We start from the raw sequence: 23779 nt of genomic DNA, 5'->3' as shown, positions 1-23779 counted from the left end.
TAACACTTCTAATGTAACTTAGCAGCTCTCACTTTCCTCTTTTAATTTAGGATACAGAAATGGTTGATTTAGATTCGGATGGTCCTGGAACTTCATCTGGAAGAAGGGTGAGTAAATCAGTGACTTGCTGAGAACAAAAAACATTTCCAGGTTTCCTCAGTCACTAGATGCTGAAGTCTTACCCCAATCTTTGAGAGTAGCTGGACTCTTGGAAGTAAATACATAGCTTACACGTGATGGAGGTTTATTAGAGCAGTGGGTCAGGATATACAGCCCAATCACAGGAAAAAAGACAGCGAGGGCTGGATGAAACCATACAGGTTCCCATATGTCCTCCCTCTCCTATGAGGGGCCATACAACACATTCTTCCCGCAGCAATCAAAACAGAAAAACATGTGTGTGATTAGTGACTCAGTTACCAAGAATTTTACTAGTGACTGCTGCTAATGGAGGTAACTTCTTACTAAGGCATACCTTCATCCCAGATTCCCACAAGAGAAAGCAGGCACTCTGCACAGATTAAGTTGTTTATACTGTTTAAATAAACAGTCTTTACAATTCAAGAAACAGTTCAGGCTCCCAAATACTGGCCACAGGCCAACATTTGAAGTCAAGGGGAGTGGGGAAACATTTACTTGTCTGTACTTTATTTGCATTTTTGGGTTTTTTAAAAGAAAATTCAGAATACTAGACTTGATGGCATTCGTTCGCTTTGGTTTATTTTTTGCTAGACAGAATGATGCTTTAAACTAAGAAACATAAGCAGTAGCTGTTGTGTCTTATACAGGGGACTGCCATTCAAATGACAGATACGTTAGCTCAGCTGGTTGGAGTTTGACTTGGGTAATATTAGGCTTTTATGAGAAAATCAAGGAATGGTTATGGAAACATTAATTCTGTTAAATTTGTAGGCCAAATGCCGAGGCAGAAAACAGTCCTTCAAGTGTAATCCTGATGCTTGGAAAAAACAATGCAAAGAACTACTGAGCCTTATTTATGAACGTGAAGACTCAGAACCATTTCGACAGCCAGGAGATCCTCATTCCAACGAAGTAAGCTTACCATTGTTTAAATAATTGCCAACAGGATCATTTCCCATTATTTATCCAAGCCTAGTATCTATCTATGAACAATTTCCACAATTCTTTCCATTTAGTCATAACTTTTGAAAATAGTTATCATGGACTTAGTATGTAAATTATACAGTTTCTAAAAGAAACTTGAATCAGCTGGGGGTGGTGGCACATGCCTTTAATCCCAGGCAGAGGCAGGTGAATAACTGGGAGTTTGAGGGTAGCCTGGTCTTCACAGAGATCCAGGCTAGCTAGGACTGAATAGTGAGACCCTGTCTAAAAGAAAACAAACAAAAAACCCTTTTCTTTCCTTTCATACTTTAATTTATTTGATTAGTATAGTCTACAAACTTCTAGTGACACCTTTACACACTATAGACTTAATAATAATGTCAGACCTGTTTAATTTATAGTAAATTTGTTATCAGAATGGCTACTTAGAGTAATCCATATACCAGCATTACTTTTCAGCATTATGACAATTTAGATTATAGAATTACTTTTTACTTTTAGACAGGGTCTAACTGTATACTCCAGGTTGGGTGGGACTACTGTGTCCTAAGCTGACAGTTTGCTTCTCACATGCTAGGATTAAAGCATGCACTGCTCTGCCCTGTGGCTAGGATTTCTTTTTGTACATATATGACAACTCCATATAGTGTAGACACTTGAGAACATCGTGTGTATGTCTTGGAAAGAAAACTAAGTAACAATATTACATTCAACTAAGTTTGATTTGTTTGTAGGAAGTTTGAGGAGGACACATTAGGCTTGTGTTTTTCAAAGCAGAATATTGTGAATACAGAATTCTTTCAAGTAAAATAGCATTTTGATTTGTGGGTTTTTGAGCCCGGACTCACAGTTTCATTGCAAATCTTGATACTCTGGAGTGGTGATGTGGAAACCGTCTGTGTTCTTTGTCCTGACAGGCTCAGCAGCAGCAAGAAGGAGAACCCTCAGCATCAGCTCTTCCAGACAGACAAGCTCCATCTCATTCTGAGGTAGGCTTAGACTGGTTTTGTGGTGTTCTGTTTGAAAATTTTCACACTGTGGGCAAATTTTGTGCAATTTGCTCAATTTGCCTTCAACTTAGTTTCTTCTTTAAGTTTGTTTGGTTTTTTTTTTGGTCATTTTAATTTTTTTATTTTGGTTTTGGAATCAACATGTGTTCCCAGCTGTTTTTCATGACATCATATAGTTGTTTATTTGGAAATACAGGTAGAAAGCCATGCAGCAAAGCGGAGAATGTTCAGTGTACTGTATTAGGTCTGTAGCACAGATGCTAATTCCCACTTGGGTCTCCTTAAATAGTCAGCTGAGTAATCTGAGTTTTTGTCTTATTACACATGTTCTGACATTATTCCTTATGAAAGTATTAGTGCTTTATAAGGCATAATCTTTTGGAATATACTTTTGGTGTTTTTATAACTTAAGGAAATCTATTTAAAGCAATTGTTTTTCATACTTTGGAAAACATTTTCTCTTCTTTATAATACCTTTTTTCTGTTACTTTTTTCCTCTTTTCACTTTCTTCTTAGACAAAAATGTGGTAGTTCTACTTCTTAATATTCTAAGTAACATGAGTGACTGAATACTTACTATGTATTTTACTCAAATTCATGAATTCATGGTAGGAGAAAATATAAGTCTGTTTCAGATATTATCATATACGACAGCCCTAGGAAAAACATAACTAGACAAAAGACTTAAGTTAAAATGGATTTTTTTCTTTCTCCTAATTAAAATCAAACTAAGCTCTGAATCAGTGAGACTGACAACTAGAGATGAAATAAAAAATCACATTGGTTAAAGATCCAAAAGGAAGCCAAATGTGATGGTGCAGAAGTAGAACCCTAGAACTTGGGAGGCTGCTATGGGAGAATAATGAGTTTAAAGGCAGCTTCCACTGCATGGAGAGACAGAGAAGAGGGCTAGGGAGCACAAACATGACCAGTTAACTTCGACTTTAGTGACTACTTATGTGAAATCTCATAACTCAGAATCCTGGAAATGTGTAGGTAGTTTGTGCAGTGGAACTATTCAGTTACACCTGAATCATCCCCTCATCTGTCCTTAGGTAACTTCATGGTATCAGCAGCTCAAGCCAGTGCCTTGGACTTTTCTCTTCTAACCCTTTAAACTCCTAGTATTTTCAGAAACCTAAAACGGAGTGGGTTTGGGAGTGGGAATAAGTAGTTGGTAGACAAGGTAGTGTTTGTGTCAAGATAACTTGCATCCGTGGGTAATGTAATTCTCGGTGCTATTTTATTTTGGATTGTTTTGTCATTTGAGTATTTAAATGTACCACGTTATTATTTGTAGGATTATCAAGATGTTATAGACACACCTATGGACTTCAGCACTGTGACAGAAACTTTGGAATCAGGAAATTATGATAGTCCTCTGGAATTTTATAAAGATGTTCGCCAAATATTCAGCAACTCCAAAGCTTATACTTCTAATAAAAAGTCAAGGGTATGAAACTAATATTAAATGGGCAGTTATGTATTTCAGGCAGTTTTCCTTCCACAGTTCTTAAGATTTGTAAACAAGTATATTCTACTATTTTGACACAGTTACTGAAGTTTCATTCTCAGTATCTTTTCTGAATTCTGGATTTTTTTCAAGGCATATGTAAATATACTTTCAGAATAACCATTCTGAAATTAAGCAGCTTTTTCTTTCTCTTATCTTACTCTTCTTTATTCTTTAATGATAATTACATCTGCCAAAGAAAAGACAAAGAAAGGAAAGTTAATAATTTAAATACTCAAATCTCCAGGAAATGAACTGGTAAATATAAAGGTAGTTGACAATATTAATTTATATGAAGTGTTTTAATTAGCTCTTAATATGGATATTCCCATTGCTATCACAAGTAGCGATCCCTATTGGGAAGTTACAACTTTATTCATACTCATATTAAATAAATCCCCTATGTGTTGTCAAAACTGCAAATATCCCAAGAACAAGAAGTAGTAACAGTAATATTTATCTTTTGGAGTCACTAGTGTCCAATTAACTGTTAAATTAGTTACATGCTAGGTGTATATCTACCTGTTTCAACTACTTTATATACAATCAATTTTCACCAATTTCTCTAGGTGTAATTCTTTTTACATTTGCTTTTCCACTTTCATCATAATTTTTAGGGTAATTCAGTCTCTGTAGAAAGTTTGGAAAATATGGAAAACTATTAAAAATCAAACTTTATCACATTTTTATTTATAGTTAATATTTATTGTGCTTACTTCTAGGCCTATCTATACTAATACTTAACATTCATATGCTTTTAAAACTTTAGGTTTCATATTTCAAGTTATTGTTATATGTATTATGACTTTAAAAATAATTTTTATTAATTATTTGAGAATTTCATACAATTTTTTTAATATAATCACTTATTACCCTTCCCACCCAACGTTGAGATTACTTTCTTCTTTTAATTCATTTCTCATCAAGCCAATTTGTGTTGCCCAGACAGTCTGGCAATTGGGGCTTGTTCTGGTGTGTGTCAGACCTTGTTCTGGTCAGCCAACCAGGGGCTCACAGTGTTTAAAAAAAAACGACTTTCCTGCTCCCAGCATCCATTAAATGCTCTAAATCCTCCGCTAGCGGGAGGATTACATGTCAGCCTTCCTGCCCTCTAAGCTGGAATTTTTGTCTGTCTGGACCTTGTGCAGGTCTTGTGCATGCTTTCCCATTCTCTGTGCATCTGTCCTGCTTTGTCTGCCAAGCACTGTTTCCTTGAAGTCATCCACCACCTCTGGCTCTTACAGTCTTTCTGCCCCTCTCTTCTGTGAAAATCCCTGAGCCTTGGGCTGAGATATGAAAGTCTTACCGGGGCTGAGCACTTTACCCTTTGTTTTCTGCACATTGACCAATTGTGGGTCTCAACTTTAAGTGCCATTTTCTGCAAAGAGAAAGTTTCTCTGATGAGGGTTGAGAGATGATCTGATCTATATTGTGACTGTTTAAAATAAGGTTATATGATCATTTCATGGTTTATTGGGATTTTGTTAGTTTTATTTTTTACTAGTATCCAAATTTGGAGTCTTAAAAAATAATTTCCCATTTTACACAAATAATGACTGTAGCCAATGTCTTTAATATCATTGAATATGCTTATCATGCATGGGTGTACAGTTCCCTGATGGTTCCTTACAACAGATTCCCAGAGGTAAAATTATTAGCCAAAGGACAGGTATATCTTTAAAGTTTTAAGGTACATATTTTAAATTGTCTTATAGAATATTGTTTCAGTGAAAATTCCCTCCTATATGAGGATTTTTTTCCCTGTCTTTCACAGCACCAAATATTATCTTTTAAAGTTTATATTATTTTTTAATACATGAAAATGACATCTTAATTCCTCAAGAATTTTTCAAATAGATAGTGTTTTTCATCTGCAGTGATGTTCATATTGGTCCAGATATGTTCATGCTTTTCTCATAACTAAAGGTAACTGCTAAAACAAGGCTATACTTTCTACCTTTCCAGATCTATAGCATGACGCTGCGATTGTCTGCCTTATTTGAAAGTCACATTAAAAATATCATCTCTGAATATAAGTCAGCAATCCAAAGTCAGAAGAGGAGAAGGCCACGGTACAGAAAGCGCCTGAGAAGCAGCAGCAGCAGCTCATTATCTAGCAGCAGAGCTCCTAGGTATATTATATCGATGTGGCATTTTGTGTTTTAAAGCATTTTGAATGTGTTACCTCATCTGCAAAAGTTTATGAATAAATTCAGGATGTCTCGAGAGACCCAAGAACTCTTGTTCCTGGGGAAAAAAAAATGGAGTTTGTAAACCAAAGTATTGTTTATGTGGGTTTCACTATGCCTTTAAATTTTTATTATTTATTTTATTAAGTGATTGAAACTTAACTTTGTCAGATCACCTATTTTAGGCATTTCACTTGAATTTTAGGTAGTTGCCATTTTGGTCACCTTAAGAATTTTGTGTCATGTTATTTATCATATTGAGTTACTAACAGAAAAAAATGGTCATAATTATATATTTTTTTATTTACAGTCCGAAAGGGAAACAGAAGCAAATGAAGTTACAGCCTAAAAATGACCAGAATACCTCAGTGTCTTATGCCAGGACTAGTTCTCCTTTTTCTTCTCCTGGTAAATATGTATTTGGGTTTTGTGCTCTACAGTTTGATGCTGATGAAAGGATATAGAAGTGCTATCACTGTTTATAGTGCAAAGAGCAATAGATTTGGATTTAGAAAAATTGCATTTTAATCATTTTTCTACTTGCTAGTTGTATGACCCTCCAGTAAGATACTAGGTAAAGTGATTTGGTTTCTTTGACTACGTGATTTTTCAAATTCATTTTTAAAAAAATTATTGTGTTTATAAGTATTTTGCCTACATGTACATTTGTACACCATCTGCATGCCTGGTACCCGCAGAGGGCAGAAGAGGATGTCAGATCCCCTGAAACCGGAATTACAGATTGTTGTGAGCAACCATGTGGGTACTGGGAATCTACTTTGGATCCTATGGAAGAATAGCCAATACTCTTAAATGCTGAGCCATCTCTCTCTGGCACCTAACTAGACGAATCTAAATGTCCTTTTGCAAGTTCTGTAACTGTATGATTTTTACTATCCATATATTTGTCAACGTAAGACTTGAAGGTAAAATATGTAATGGAGGTGTTTCCTTGGGTGGTTTTTTGATATTCTGTGTTTGAAAACAGTGATGATAAATTATTTGTTTTCTTGTCAAATATTCATATTTACTTTGAGGGTTGGACTTTAGGGTCTGAGTTTCCAAAAGCTGGGATATGTGCTACCAGTTATAAAGCAACATTTAATTTTATCATAAGGTAGTGAATGTAGAATTTTAAAAGCAGCCTATATTAAATTTCCTGAAAAAAATGAAATTAAGTTAACATTATAATCTTTTTAAATGTAAGTTTCAGATGCTGCTGAGGGTGTTTCACTATATCTACTTGATGATGAAGGAGATGGGCCGTTTTCTCCATCGAGTTTCAGTGGATATAGCCGAAGTGGAAATAGCCATGACCCAGGGAAAGCCAAATCATTTCGTAATAGAGTTTTACCAGTTAAACAAGGTAGGAAATTGAATATTGGAGAGGTAGCTTATTCTCCATTTTCTTAAACGATGAGTCATTTAAAAAGCTGATGTATTAGGGTAGTACAACTAGTATGTCTTGGTACTTAATAAGAATTGTAATACAGTCAAATTTATGTCAAAAGAATTTTATAGCTGCAATTAGGAACAGATGTGTACTATTGTTTTTTGAACAAAATGTAAAATGAAATGAATAAGGGAAAAAAACTAAATGAAGAATTCTTCCTCCAAGTGCATAAGAACCATACTGTCAGAAACATTTAGGATTTTTCATATATTAAGCCATGTCAATAAGAAATGAGAAAGACTCAAAACTCTTATTTTAAAAGGTCTCATTCCCACAGGCTATTTCAATAACTTCATATTTGAAGAAAAAAATGTAGGACTTACAGAAATCATTGACCTAATTCATGATCATATTTATCCATCTTGTATGCCAAGGGAATTGATTTTATAAATATTTGAAGTTTACTATTATTTGGAAACTCTTATACAGGGTCCTATACATACCTTGAACATGCTCAAAGAAAGTTCTATGTTCAACTATTTGAAGTTTGTAAAAATACTTAAATTTGTTTTTACAAATATGTTACTGGAATATCATTTTAACTTTATATACATTTTAGTGGATATTAATTTTTTGTATTCATTGTTTTATAATCAACAGATGACCTAAAATAGACTATAAGTGTATTATTAGTTATATGAAAAATATTGGAACATGTTGTAGTTGATTTGAGTTAAAGACTGACAAGCAATTGAAACTTACTAATTTAAAATGTACTTTTATAGTTGCCATTTTATAATTTTGTTCTCTCTGATTCTGTTGCATTGTTCATATTTAGGCCATAGACTTCCTCACTCTTCTTCATGGGAAAAGCTTATAGACAAAGTAGCCTGTATTTCCTGCCTCTTCTTTCATCCAGGACCCTTTATCTCTTTATAGCCTAGTTTCTGCACCAGGCACTCTCCAAAAAGCTCTTCTCCCCAAATCACCGGTAATAGAGACAGCCCAGCCGGCGTTCCTTTTCTTAGTACGTGACTTCTTGATCTCTGTGTCACTTGACACTGTTTACCACCTCCTCTTAAGCTCTTTTTTCCTGCCTTATAGACTCTACTGGTATTCCTATATAGTTCCTTTGCTTTGCTTTGCTTGTTCTGAGCTTTATTTGCAGTTTTCTGCTATTGTGGCTCACTTGATTTTTGGCTCCTGCAAATAAAGAACTCTAATCTGTTGACTAAGCCAGTCATCATATTTCTTATAGGCCAGAGTCTCACTATGTAGTTCTTAGATGGCCTGGAACTCACTATGTAGAGCAGGTTGGCCACAGACTCAGAGTTTTGCCTGCCTCTGCCTCCAGAGTGCTGGGATTAAAGGCATGTGCCACCATTTCTAGTTTCAACCAGTCTGCTTGATGCTAGTGGCTGTGTAATGTATCAACTCAAACTTCTGTTCGTTCCACCAGTCTCATTTCCAAGTACTTCCTAAAAATTAGTTCCATTCATGTTCATTATCTTTGTGTCTCAAGGTCATCCTTTTCATTCAACTTAAATCTCTTCTTTTTAAAAATGTGCTCTCACTATGTAGTCTAAGCTCACCTCAAATTCTTTTATCGTTTTGACTTACCCTTCGGAATACTGAAGTTTGAAGCATGTACCACCATGCCCTACTTAGTAATTTTGAGCTCTCCATTTACCTCTCACATCCACATAGTTGTAAAACCTTGTTAAATATGTGTGTCTTTTTAAATTTGTATTTGTGGTTATGTGTATATGTTTGTGTCTGATTGTGGGTTTGTGCACGTTAGTGCAGTGCCCCAGAGGCCAGAAGACAGAATCCGATTCCCTGGAGCTGGAGATACAGGCAGTTTTTAGCTGCAAGAACAGCAAGCCCTCTTCACCATCTCTCCAGTCCCGCTATAACTCTTAAATACTACTGAATATCTTATCTCTCGTTTTTTTTTTGTTCTTGTTGTTTATTTTTTTTTTTGTAACACCAACTTAGTCTCTAGCTGAGTATATTAGTCACTTTAGGTAGCTATAACAAGATACCAGAATGAGCAGCTTAAACAACAGACTTTGATTTTACCACACTTCTGGAGGCTCTAAGTCCAAGGAATCAAGGTGCATGGAGATTATGTTCTGACAAGCTTAATTTTCCTCAGGCTTATAGAATACCACATTTAAGTTGTATTCTTTGAAGCCATTTATCTGGCTCTATATTTCTGTTTCTCTGTGTGTTCCTCTGTCTCTGCCCCCACCCCCTACCATGTGTGTTGGGGGTGGGTGGAGAGATAGAAACTTCCAAGTCTCTTCCTTTTTCTTTGATACTTAAGACCTTGATTAACCTTCAGTCTCCAAATGAAGTCCCTTTGGCAGTTAGGGCCTCAGTGTAACAATTTTATCTTTAAATGTTAACATAACATAGCTTGCTTTCCTCGTCCATTTTTTTCCCTTTATTTTCTCGCTGTAGACTGAAAATTTCCAGAATTCTCTCTCTAGCTCCATTCTTATGAGATCCAGCTTGTATACCTATATGATTTTCCATTTCTTTTGGGGTATGCTTATGTATGTACATATACAAATGTATAGCAGGAGCTGAACCCAGGATTTCATGCATGCTAAGCATATTACCATTGAACTACCTTCGGTTTGTTTTTCCACTTCTTTTTTTAGATTTCTCCTGGCATCTGAAATGAGAAAACTTGACTTTTTTTCAGCACACTGCCGGAACTTGTTCCATCTTCACTGTTTCTCATCTTAGCCAAGAGTTCTGCCCATTACCCAGTTTCTTAGACTATAAAGCCTAGGAACTGTTTTGTTCTTAGTATTTGACATGGAAACCCCCTCAGCAGGTCCCATTGTTTCCACCTTTGAAATAAAAGATTTATTCTGGTGGGCCTTCCATGAGGAAATGGTCTAATAGATTGGCTATCACTTCTCGACACCTCATTATGTCTTACCTAGACTACTGACTGCAGAGGTCTTTTAGCTGATCTCCACTTCTGTTTAACCACCTTCTACAATCTGTTCTCTATATAACAGTAATAGTTTTTAAATGTAAATCGGATGTTGTCTTTCTCTAATCATCTACCATTTCATGTTTCTATTCCATCCTGGCTGAACTAGATTCCCTTAGATCTTTTTCTACTGCTCAGATTTCCCCGCACATTTCACGTCATTCATTATTTAAATATTAAACCCTAAGACATCTCATTGATTTAAATAGTACCCCAAAACATAGTCAAATACTTTTTTGCTCTTATTTTCATTCTTTAGCTCTCTACTTAAAATTGTATTAGTTATTTATCACTTTGTTTTTGTCCAGACTCTCCCCAGTAGTATATGAGTTAATGATATATGATAGCAAGGACTTTATCTCATTCATCATCAAGTTCCAACCTCCTACTAATACCTGTTCCATACTAGTTATTTGCTACATGAGACAAACATGTCAGCTTAGGAAATATCCTGGACTACCAGGTGTACAGTAAGAAAATGTTTTATTACATGAATGAAACTTGTAATTTATGCTTCCTTATCATTATTAAGTTTTTGCTAAAATTTCTGCCCAGACAACCTACCAATCCTTCAGTCTACTTTCTTATTTCAGAGAAGCAGTAGAACGGGCGTCAAACTTTATCTTTCATTTCAAATAGATCTAAGTATCTGTTCCAGCACCTTTGATGATTCTGTCCAATCAGTTTGGGGCACTAGATATTTTTAATAGATTTTTTTTTGATTTTGAGTTTGAATGGCTATCTTACAATGTCAAGACTTAATTTTTAAAAATCATTCCTTTTGCTTTAGATCACTCCGTTGATGGGCCTCTTACAAATGGTGATGGCAGAGAGCCCCGAACAGGAGCCAAAAGAAAACTACTCAGTGCATCAGAAGAGGACGAAAGCATGGGAGGAGGAGGAGAGAAAGAGATGAAAGAAACAAAAGAAAAAGCACATTTATCCTCCTCAGAGAGTGGAGAGTTAGGATCCAGTTTAAGTTCAGAAAGTACCTGTGGCTCTGATTCTGACTCTGAATCTACTTCCAGAACAGATCAAGATTACGTAGATGGCGATCATGACTATAGCAAATTCATACAAACCAGACCTAAAAGAAAACTCAGAAAACAACATGCCAATGGAAAACGAAACTGGAAAATGAGAGGCACAGGAGGAAGAGGCAGATGGGGCAGATGGGGTAGATGGAGTAGAGGAGGCAGAGGAAGAGGTGGCAGGGGACGAGGGGGTCGAGGAAGAGGTGGAGGTGGGGGGAGAGGGAGAGGGCGAGGGAGAGGAGGAAGAGGTGCCTCTAGAGGAGCCGCCAGAGCCAAACGAGCACGTGTTGCAGATGACGAATTTGATACGATGTTTTCAGGACGTTTCAGTAGACTTCCTCGGATTAAAACAAGAAACCAAGGCAGGAGGACTGTTTTATATAATGATGATTCAGATAATGACAATTTTGTGTCCACTGAGGATCCTCTGAATCTTGGTACATCCAGATCAGGCAGAGTACGTAAAATGACAGAAAAAGCCAGGGTTAGCCATCTCATGGGATGGAATTATTAACAGTTAATGAATTTAGAGTAATTTTTAAAAATAAAATCAATGGCCTTCTACTGCAGGGAATTTACCAGAAAATCTACAAAGCAAGTTGTGTGGGGACTTTTGCTTCCTTTCACATTGGTGCTTTTCCATTATGCCAGTATACATTTGTTTCAAGACTTTTAATCTCCACACTTCATTTGTTCAAACAAGCCTTACTCATTAGGCCTTAAATTAAAACAAATTCTGCCCACACATATACATGTGTACATATACACATGTGTGGAGATGCATACACAAGCGGGCATACACATACATACACATACACATACACACACACACACACACACCACAGACACACTACAGATTTACTACATAAAAGGAGCATTCTGCTTCTTAAGAGTAGCATGACATTTTTATCTCAATAAGATATCCCTCTTTGCTTTTGTATCACAGAAGTATAGCACCTTCTTACAGAGTTTTATATAGTTTGTTTTTGCCATTTGATTCCTATACCCAGTAATAATAACTTTTGCACAATACACCAATCCTAAAGGCAGCTATTAAATGTTTACAGTTTCTATATTGTAAGAACGATCTGGATTATTTTACTCTTCCCAGGCCAAACTTTCATGAACTGTACTGAACTGAAGTATATATTTATACTGCAGTTTTGGGGTGGGGTGGGGGGTATCTTGATATGCTTTTCATTGATTTGCTTAATTCACGTTTAAGGTGAGAAAGGGTTGGTGCCTTGTAAATATGTAGCAAATCTTTGTGGTGTGTCCTGATGTGTGCATTAACTTTATTAAAAGAGAATACTTGAGGTATCAATCTAGACAAGGTGCCAAATGCAAAAGTTTCTTGCATCCATTTTTCTTTTCCTGTTATATTTTATTGCATTAATAGAAACTTGTGTAGCTTAATAGTAACTTAAACATTTGAAAAATCCTCATCCACAAAGAATAACTTCTTTGAACAGTAGCTCAGCTACCTCTATTAACTACAACTACTGGAAATCCTAAGGAAAATAGATGCTGTTACTCATTACTAAGGAGAACTAGAACAAGCCTGGTAGGGATGAATACTCCTAAGTTATAAGCTGAGAATTTTCAATAATCAATCATATTGGCTCTCAAATGAATAGTTGTAACAAAGTTTCCTAAGTATTATATGCTCTAGGCTTTTGTAGAACATATTTATGTAAGTAGACTTGTTCTACTGCTTGTCTATCTCTGCAGCCACTTACTATTTCACAGCTGTGAGTTACTGGTTTTCATTTGTATCTTAAAAGGTAACCAAGTACCTAACTTGAGTTGGACTATTTTGGCTAGCTGATACTTGGAATCAACTTTAATGGGTTCTTCTATTCTCATTCCAAAGGGTTCTTCTGTTCTAGACTTCCAGAAAAGAGCCTCATTGCACTGCAGACAGATATTTTGAATCATTATTTTATAGTTGAGAAAAAAATCTTTAAAATCTTTTTTGGTCTTGTTTACAGCAGTAGAGTGCACATGGTTCCATAAGTGAGCTTCAGTCCAAGATCAATTGTATTCCTCAAAGTTGACATCGCAGTTACGCTACTTAGTTAGATACTTCAATTCTTGAAATGGGGGGCGGGGGGGATAACAATTGATCTCTGCTTTTGTAACAGCAATTTCGTTGCACTTAGATCAGACTTGTGTGATAAAACATTTTCTTACTGTACACCTGGTAGTCCAGGATATTTCCTAAGCTGACATGTTTGTCTCATGCTTTCAATCATTTCATGCATCTGAAAATCTGTGAAGTGCAGAGGAAGGAGTGCACACATAACTTTGCTTTTTGGTGGGGTTGGGGAGGGGGTGGTTATTCTTGAACTAATACCCGTAAGCAATTTTCACTTGCAGTAGAAATGATGTTCAGGCTTTAAGAAAGTAGAATGAACTGTTAATGGCACTAATGTCTGTTGCTAGAGAGCAGACCAAACTGATCTTTTTGTTGTTGTTGTTGTTTTTCTTCACTAGATACCAAAACTATTTCTGGTTATAACTCAGCTGCCATTTTAACCATAGTATAGATTCCAAATGTTCCCATTTTGAGAGTCTACATTTGATTTTTACTAAAATATACAATTTCAGTTATTCATCTCTTGGGCATTTAGACTAAATTGTGCCTATGATTTCCTCGAGTCAGTAACATTTTGTCCTACAACAACCAACATAATATAGTTGCTTAAATTCCTGGATGTACCCAAATATGTGTACCATTTTAGTGTGAAATTTGTGTTGACATTCTTCTATGAAGAGCTGACCTCTTCAAATGTAGAAGAATTGCCATTTGTGAGATGTTAGCTGTCTGGAGCTTTATTTATAATTTATTTTGAAAAATAAAAATGCCACATTTATTCCCCAAATCTCAAGATTTTCTAGGCTTACATAATTAGAATAATAAGGCTAAAGACATTTTTAAGCATATTTTATATGTAGTGAATTACTGTGAAATACTAGTGAGCAGCATTTTGCTGTGATGTTGATTTCAGTTATTAGAATTTAAAGAGTTAGTCACCAGGGTATGTTAGGTGAGTAGTTGTCATTTATTATAAAACAAACAGATACTTTTCTGTTTGCATGCAAATTATTTTCATAAGTGTGAAAATAAAAAGTCTGGGAAATGATATTTTTACTTTTTTAATCTGGACTTGCCCCTTTCCTCAATTTATATTTTAGGTTTTTTAACACCACTTCCTACAAATGTGTCATAATTTGTATCATATTGAATACGTTATCATTTCATTTTCTAGAGATCTTTTAAACCTAAGTAAGATCTGGGTTCAGCCATAGAAAGAAAGTAGGGAATGAGTTAAGAATTCTGCAAATGAAGACCACTGTTCTATTTAGGCCCATGAGAGCATACATATGTATAAGTGTAATCCTATGCTATATCGGAATAGTCAGTAAGCTATAATATTTCTCATAAATACTAATGTTCAGATTCCAAGCTTTATGATCTTAGCATGTGTATATGTTTATAAAACTGAATCATGTGTTTCTTCGCTGGCTTGCTGTATGTATCTCATCTAGCAATAGGATGCTCTCCAAAACAGTCACAAACCTACTAGCCTAATAACTAAATTTGTTTTTGTATAAGTGTTTGTGTAGTTGTATGTATGTAGCTTTTTTCCACTTTGACATACCTTATCCCAGACATTAAAAAAGAGAATATTTTATATGGAAGACACTGTCTACCAATTATTTGCCTCTTTAGAGCTCAGCCTGTGCATTTATTAATGCTTAATCCTCCATGTCATCATGTCTTTTAGATAACCAATTCTGATTTTGTCATACAACTATGCCCCTCTATTCTTTTAATTTAATTTGCCCTTTTATTTGTTTATTTTTCTCTTTCCCTCCCCAGAAATCAGGCTTATTCTAAAATTCTTCCATATAGTGTTTTGTTTCACCCAGAGGCAAAGCAACTGAGTAAAATACCCAAGTGTCATTCTACAAAATTGAGTTCTCATACATCTAAACTAGATTTCAGATATTTTAAATATTCAGATATTCATCAGACAATACAGTGATTAAAAGAGAAAGATGTGAATACCACTTCTAACTTTTTAATAAAACTTTTTTGAGCATTTTTCAAAATTTGTAAGTTTGTGGTAATGATATATATGGAATCATTTTATACACATTTGCCAACTGGTACTTATCTTTAAAGTTGAATCTTCATGCCCTTAGAAAGGAGTCTTAACGTGATTTTCACTACATTTTGATGCCCAGCCATTTAAGCCATTACAATAACATTTGAGATCTGAAATGAATAGTTCCAGGGGAAGGAATAAGACTTTCGATACAAAGTTCTTTATTTTAATTGCTAACCACATTCCACAACATCTTTGTGGTACAAAAGGCTTTATGAATGTTTTATTGAAAATATTCTAAGATCACTTTTAGAGCTTGTTTTTCAAATTAATGGTGAAATATTTGCATGCTGTTTTTACTTTACATCTCTTAGGAAAGCTTCTTTTCCAAGTGGTAATTTGTCATACACAGTTTGGGTTAAAATCCAGTATAACGTTAAATATATTCATGGTGCTGTATTTTGGGGAACATGGCTAGCACTCAGGTTTCTTGATATCTAGTCCTTGCTCTAGTCTTCTCACCCTTGAGTAGTGTTACTCCGGCCATCTTGCCTCTCGTGCTTGCTCTTACCTCCATTTCTCTTTCTGCGATGGAGATTGCACCTCACGGCGCATTCTTCAACCAGACTGGAAATTTCGGATTCATTTCTGAGAGAAGTACAATAGAAAGGCCCTGCAGTTTAGAGTTAAGGTGTGTTTATTTATATGTATGCCCATTTCTTATTCTTATACCTATCTTAATTAAATCTAGAATATGGGACTTAGACATATAAAAGCATGGTAATTATTTTCTAAAAAAAAAAATAAATTTATTGCTACATATTGAGATCGCCATTAGTAATTTACTTTTAAAAATCCCATATCAAAATACCTAGAAACCCAGTTGGAAAATGTGTTCTTTGCATATGTCACCAAATATACATTTAGGCAGTACTACAAATGTTAATTCTTTAAACAATACTGTGGTGATGGCAATCAGTAATTTATTTCTTTGTTCTGTAACTTTTCATCTCTGTCTTTTGTAGTCCTTTACACAGTATTAACAAAACTGTACTTTATGTTTGTTTTTAGTGTCCATAAATTTTAAGATGGAAAAACATTCATTTAATAGTTGATGTGATGCTGTATATGGGCAGAATGTCCATTAAACTAAAATTGAGTGGGGAGAAAAGGTAAACAAAACTGGCTTGGTTTATAAAAGATGTTTTGTTTGGCAGTTGTCGGTCATTATAAGCAATTACCTTCAAAGACAAAAAATACTGGACTAATTTGTTTCCATTCTTTATGGGATGTTTACAATAAAATTCCAAGTTGTTTGGAATCAGTTGCACTCTCGCTGCTTTATGCCTTAACTCATACTAGAGATAAATTAACAAGACAAAGAAATATAAGAAATATGAAGTTAACCTTTCTACTGCCCAGCTTTAGAGATTGTATCGTGTAATCCTTGGCTCTTTGTCATAAGATATTTTCTTACTATCATTTTTTAATCTTGGAAACTCAGTTGCTTCCTATGAAAGAAAAGGTGTTTCCTAGTTCTTGCTGATATGCTTTGGATCACCATTAGGTGATGAGTATGATGTTAACACTTTAAAATGTGGGCTGCTTGGTGCCTTCAATAGCAGCTTCCAAAACACTCGTCTGATTGTTCTGCAGTGTTTCTTGAGATGGACAGTTTCTAGTATATTTCTTGTTAAAGTTTAGCAGCTAAGCTATGGAGACCTAGTACTTTTTATTTGGGGTTAAATTGCCTATCAACTTTGAATTTATTATAAATGGTGCTTTAATTCAATGTCAATCTAGGAGGGAGAGGAATGAAGTGAGCCAGCATCTGAACGTTTTACCAGGAACACTCGTCTTTGGCCATTAATCTATCTCCACAAGTTTTCTCCCAGTGTCAAGAATTCTACCGAGTTCAAGATAAATAAGCTGGCTAAAGACTGCTCTGCGTCTTTCATATGGAGGCTGTTTTGTGTTTTTAGAAATAAATGAGATGACTCAGTGTAGGTCACCTCTTTTCTGACATTGGATCTATTGACTGACAGCCCAGTTTTCACAATACCCTGAGTGAGGTCTGGGGATACTTGTTATTTTTGTTTAGCTGTTTGATTGCTTAAAAATAGCCCTCTTTTACAATGTAAACATGTTACATTAAAAATTATTTGTTAGCAGGATTTGGTATTTTCTTCACTCTCTAGATTTCTTAAATAGAAAAATTAAAGAATTTTTATGACAAAACTTTACTGAAGTATTCAGAAGATTGTTTGCCTCGTTGAGAAGATCAAGAGAAGAAGTGCTCTTTGCCCTCTCTATATATTATTTACCCCTTACTTAAAGCTACTTTCCAAAACTGCACAAAATAAATTGAAACCAATACATTGAGCTTGTGAGTTAATTTTTACATGGGACTTTGGTGCTATATTTAAGCTCATGTACTTCATTTACTGTCTTAAGTTTTTTATAAGTACTGAAGGCATTTTTATGCATAATGCTGGTAGACCAAATATAATATTAAATAAAATAAAAATTTTTATGGTGTCATTTTTCCCAAAAAAATTGGAGTAACATTTTTTTCCTCGTTTTGTAACTTTTTAGTAACGTTTCCTTTGCCATCTGTAGTAACTGACTTAGTAAAGTTACTTCTTACCTCCAGAGTATAAACATCTAGTAGCTAATTTTAGCAAAATTGTTAGTATACTAATCTTTCAGCATATCCTAAGGACTTTCAAATCTCTGATGCTAATATGCTTTCATTAATTTGTAAAGTTTTACTTAATAACTTGGCTACTCAGTACCCTTCGAGTCTTCAATTTTATAAAATTTCTTGCAGACATTTTAAGAAATAAGAACATTTCAAATAATATTAATTGATAAGAAATTTTATTAATTCTTAGAGGTGTTATGTGGTTCATGTTTGTCCTGTTGAAATTCCAACCAGAATTTGTACAGTAGTACATTAGTTTGTACTAGGAAGTTTGTGTACTCTGTCAAGTACTTTATGGAGGAAACTTGTCCTAAGACTTTCTAGTTTTACAAAATTCATTTTGAATGAAATATGCCTCCCAAATTGTAAAATAGACATTTTCACAGGAGATTTTGTTACTCTTGGGTATTGTTCATTTAAAATGTCAGTAATGAAGTGCTGATAGTTCTGGATTGTTTTCATATGTTAAGTTTAATTTACAAACTAGAGCCACCCTTGTATACAAAAAAAAAACCCAACCAACCCATAACTGTTACTTAATCTAGTCTGACCTAATAACATATCTTGCCCTTGACAGTTTTAGTTACTAAATCTTTTATCACATACTTCTCATTGTTCAACTGAAAATTGTCAGGGACTGAGTCATATTCTTTCTCTGAGTTATATAGTGCTTTTCTTCCTATAGAATATTTACCAGCAGCATTTACAAGAAATGGCAGCAGGAACACTATGCTGTTCCTTCCTAGGGTTGTTCATTTGTACCTTCTGGATTTTTAGCACTGTAATTTCTTAAAGAGCTTTATAGTTTACAAAATTTATTCCTCAAATATAGTCTCAATCACCAGAAAGACTATCTGTTGACTCCCATTTTTTTTCTCAAATGAGAAAAATGAGTTTCAGTAAAATCAAGTAATTTGCCTAGTAGGTCCATGTAGCTAGAAATCAAAAAGTAAATCAAAAGTTCTTGATTTATCCTGGCGGGTGGTGGTGCTGCACACCTTTAATCCCAACCCTCAGAGGCAGGGGCAGGGTGATCTCTTGAGTTCCAAGTCAGCCTGGTCTACAGAGCCAGTTCCAGGACATACAGGGTTATACAGAGAAACCCTGTCTCAAAAAAACCAAAAAAGGAAAAAAAAAAAAAAGAAGAAGAAGAAAAACCTGATTCATCCAGGGTACCTACTTATAGTTTTTCTTTAATTCCGCTGGCTTGCTTCCCTAACTGCTATATGAAATAGAAAGTCCTAAGTCATGTATGTAAGTGTAACTTAAAGAGAACTTTTCTGTTTGCTTCTGGTCCAGATTTTCCCCTGTTTTAGTATATGTGCTGCCAAAGTGAGCACATGGTTCACATTTTTAATGAGGATGTTCACTGAATTGTGTCTTTAAGCCTCTTTCTTCTTTGGGGACGTGGTGGTTACAGGGTCCGATGCCATGTGTAATGTGAGTCATGGGATTGGTACTGGTACTTTTGATGCTGTTGTGTCCACATTGAGCTGATGAGAACTACTATAACTGGAGTGGTCCTTCAGTCATGATACGGTACTGTGTGGTGCTCTCTTTTCTATTCCTTGGTAACTAGAGGGGGTGTCCCTGGCCCAGTATCATTTCATTATGCTGCAAAATGATCTGACAAGGCTAACGAAAGGAGAGAGAATCCACTCGGGTTCAGGAAGAAGGTTCTATTCCCTGTAAAACGGGAAAAGTTGGGTAGGTAAGGCTGACTTACTTGGAACTATGGTAAGTCTGGATACTTATTCAAATAAGTTGTGGACAATAGAGTGTGCTCAGTGAGAGGAAGAACAGTAGAGGAAATGAAACAAGACCTTGGGACTCTAAAAGACAGGTTGTAATCAGTGGTAGTGCACGTTCATATTTTAGTAAAGTGTTGGAAGAGAGAACACGAAATCAGGAGAAATCAGTTTAACTTACAAAAAATCGGTGAATGAGTTGGCCAACAATAATGATGTCAGATGGCCTGAATAACAGCTGAATTAATCACCTATGTAGGATCTTAATTTTTTCCCTCAGAGCATGGACGCATGCTTGCTGACTTCATTCTCAAGTAATGAGGTTTTGCAATATACTTTTTTTTTTTTTTTTGGTTTTCCGAGACAGGGTTTCTTTGTGTAGTTTTGGTGCCTGTCCTGGAACTCACTCTGTAGACCAGGCTGGCCTCGAACTCACAGAGAACCCCCTGCCTCTGCCTCCCGAGTGCTGGGATTAAAGGCGTGCGTCACTACCGCCCGACTTTTATTATTGTTTTTTGAGATAGAATTTCTCTACATAGCCCTGGCTATCCTGGAACCCACTGTGTAGACCAGGCTGCCTGGAATTCACAGAGATCCTCCTTCCTGTGCCTCCCCAGTGCTGGGATTAAAAGCATGCACCACCATTCCTCGCTGGGATTAAAAGCGTGTACCACCACTTCTGGCTTTGCAGTAGAGTTTTAAAATCCTCCAGGACTGCTTCGGTTACATTTGGTTATAATCTATCTTATTTTAGGGTGCCACAGTTTCCCTTCTAAATACCTACTTGTCCTTATTCCCATCCAAGGAGGATAAGTGTTGGTTCCAACAGATAGCTTATGAAATTCTAGTAGTGTTAAAAAAAACAAAAAACAGAAAGGGAATAGAAAATAGCATATTACTTTTCTCTGGACTCCCTGCCTCCTTTATAGAAAGTCATTTCCAGTCTGTTGTCACCCTCAAAATAAAACACGACAATTTCTATTATGCCTGTTTATACTAATACTTATCTTTGCTTGCATTAATAGAATTTAGAAATCTGTTCTTTGCGTTTTAATTAGATATCATTCTGTGCTCTGCCCTGTATGTTTCACAGTGTATCTTTAGACGGAAGTACCCGTGTTGCCAACACCTAAGGTGGTTCCTCCATTTTTCTCTCTACAATTAGCAGATAAAAATTGGTAGAAACAGTTTTTACGAGAACTGGGCAAAACAATTCTCATTTCCCTCAGCCTTGCCATTAGTGATATAGACAATATGAAGCTAGAATATAGGAATGTGTAGATTTGGCTGAGTGACAAGTTCCTCTCCTTTGGGTGGCCTACCTTCATCCCTGGCATGGAATTTACTGGAGAAATTCTAACCCTTAGTGCCCCTGACCTTAGGAGAGGTAAGGGAGAGAGGGAAAATAAGGAGACACCTTAAGGTCGCTAAGATTCATCTCAGAAAAGAGAGGCTAGCAGGTTTTGGGGAATAATAAGGAGTGAAAATCTTCAGTGTTGAGTGGATGTAATTTGTTCCCAAACAGCAGCCTGGGATCCAAATCACAGGGAAGCTCCTGAGGTGTCTTTTTGTATTTTTGCTGTGAGATGGATGGGAATGGGGGTATTTCCATTTTTTACTGCTAATCTGTAGTAGTTTAGTGTCGGAATCATTGAATTGCTTATAATAAATAGGCTTCCCGAAGTGTCAGACCTTATTAGGAAGTCATTACCATTAGCCTCATTTACCAGTGAAGAACTTGTGAAGTTGCTAAAGTTCTCACTCGTAATAAATGGCAAGATTTCCTCTTGGATCTCAGCAAAGGCTGTATGGATTGGTTTAGTCAGAAATTCGCTGAGTTGCTTTGGCCGAGTCTCTTGTTTTCCTTGGTTCCGGTTGTTGCTATCTGTGCAAGGTTGAAATTGAACATTAACTTCTAAGGGGCTCCTTGTTCTGTTCTTTGAACTTTCTTGCTTGCTCTTTTTGTATCTTCTTCATCTCTAAAGTGAACTGCTATTGAAGGTTCCTTGTTCTCAGGAGCTTGGTAAGCCCCATGTCCTGGTTAAAGTAACTTATTTGAAGTGTTTGGGAGACTTCACATTTTGTAATGGAAAGTTTATCAAATCCAGTTTAGGACAAGTAAGGTTATTGGGAATTGATTAATGGCATAGATAGTAATGTGAACTCCAATGACTTCCTTCTCAGTGAAACTTGTGGGAAATACTTTTGAAATCACTAAGAAATGCTGGAAAAGGTCCAAAGGGCAAAAGAAAATAGACAAAACTATTCAAGAAAACCTATGAAAATTCATTAAGTGAAAACCTGGTATTTAAGCTCCTACACACACTTTCTTCCTGGTTGGAGGATATATCAATACCCCTGGGCCTTGTGCTCTGCTCAAAAACTGAAATTCTGTCTTCCTGCTGCAGCCTCAGATGCCAGATCCCGATAACCCTTGCCCCGGCTTATGAAATATTTAAATACCATGAGAAAACCTCAGCTACCGCCCTGCCCCTGCTAAATGCTCAGCTCCCAGAAAGTGTGTGTGGGGGGTCTTCCACTCAGAAGTTTGACATTCCAGAGCCCTGACTCACAGATTTTGCCTGGGGTTGGGGAGAAACCAGAAAGAAACTGTAAAACATTGATCTCATCCTAGAGGCAGGAAGTATTTCCATGAAGTCTAAAAGTGATCTTAAGGACAGTGAAACCTCAGGCCTATGTAGTTAGGCACGATGGTCTAGGGCTGACCTGCATATGGTGTCTTGAAGAGATTGTGGAGAAAACTGAACAGACTGCTAGGCAGAGACAGGGGAGGGCAGGGAAGGGGACAGTTTATATTGGATTGATTTTAAGTGTAATTTATTCTGGCAATGAATGGATTTTAAAGTGTAGCCAGAGGTAGAAGAGACCTCTACCAAATGATTGATTTGCTGAGGTGGTTATGAACATACCACAGGCTGAACTGCATTCAGGAGGGAAGTGAGTCTTTTAACAACTGGGAGAGAAAATTTTCAATAAAATAATCCAGCTAGTTACTAAATATATATCACTACACATAACCAAGCAAATAACAGTATTAAATGTCTAACCTCAGGGCTGGAAAGCGGTATCACTGTCTAGAGTTGCTGCACTACATCATCTAAAAGGCCAGCCACTTTCCAACAAAATATATACAAGTTATGAAAATGAAAACAAATATGGCAGAGGGAAATTAATACATGTAAATAATAACATCAAATGTGAATGGACCGAATAATCCAATCAATAAACAAATTCTTAAACGAACAAGGGCTGGAGAGATGGTTCAGCAGTTAAGAGCATTTGTTGCTCTTTCAGAGGACCTAGGTTTGGTTCCTAGCACTCTTGTGGTGGGATCACAACCATCTGTAACTCCAGTTCTGGGATCCGATCCCCTCTTCTGACCTCCAGGGGCACCAAGCATGGATGTAGCATAATACATACATGCAGGCAAAACATTCACATACATAAATCTAAAAAAACTTTAAATTCAAATTTATGCCGTGTACACGAGATAGTTTTACATGAGATAATTTTTAATTCAAAGATACAAATATATAAGCAAAAAGATGGCAAGAGAATGCAAACAGAAACCAAAGGAGAAAGGGGTACAGTTAAATAAACAAAAATAGCTTTAAGATGAAAAACTATTATTGGAGATCTCTAAAACTGTAAATATATGAAGAAAAAAGTTCTAAAAATTAAGGGATAAAGCGTAAAGCAAGCCAAAGGGAAAGGACATTTAAAGAGACAGGCTAAAATGAAAAGAAGATTAGAAAACTGCTAAGGGTACACTAAAATAAAAAACAGTCTACAAATATCGCTGGGTGGTGGGGGCGCACTCCTTTAATTCCAACACTCAGGAGGCAGAGACAGGTGGATCTCTGAGTTTGAGGCCAGTCTGGTCTACAAAGTGAGTTCCAGGATAGCTAGGACTGTTGCACAAAGAAACCCTGTCTTGAAAAACAAAACAAAAC

The 23779-nt window shown here is 36.0% G+C and overlaps 1 protein-coding gene across 2 annotated transcripts in view; it reads left to right on the top strand.

Annotated features, from left to right (window-relative positions):
* The window catches only part of Brwd3 (bromodomain and WD repeat domain containing 3), a 106616-nt gene extending 88733 nt beyond the window's left edge, over positions 1–17883 (top strand). The window contains exons 34-41 of one of the 2 annotated variants that reach the window (XM_052734761.1): positions 51–107; positions 913–1053; positions 2004–2075; positions 3397–3549; positions 5575–5741; positions 6109–6206; positions 7006–7164; positions 10995–17883. In XM_052734761.1, coding sequence (XP_052590721.1) covers positions 51–107; positions 913–1053; positions 2004–2075; positions 3397–3549; positions 5575–5741; positions 6109–6206; positions 7006–7164; positions 10995–11752 — 1605 coding nt within the window. In that variant the 3' untranslated portion in view covers positions 11753–17883. The remainder of the gene's footprint in view (positions 1–50; positions 108–912; positions 1054–2003; positions 2076–3396; positions 3550–5574; positions 5742–6108; positions 6207–7005; positions 7165–10994) is intronic. The other variant, XM_052734768.1, reaches the window with a different exon arrangement.
* The last annotated feature ends 5896 nt before the right edge of the window (positions 17884–23779 follow it).

The sequence above is a fragment of the Peromyscus californicus genome, unplaced genomic scaffold, assembly GCF_007827085.1.
Source record: "Peromyscus californicus insignis strain IS unplaced genomic scaffold, ASM782708v3 Scaffold_10__1_contigs__length_136768540, whole genome shotgun sequence".
Taxonomy (NCBI): domain Eukaryota; kingdom Metazoa; phylum Chordata; class Mammalia; order Rodentia; family Cricetidae; genus Peromyscus; species Peromyscus californicus.
Note: the sequence above shows the minus strand (reverse complement) of the source record. Positions and strands in the feature narration are given on the sequence as shown.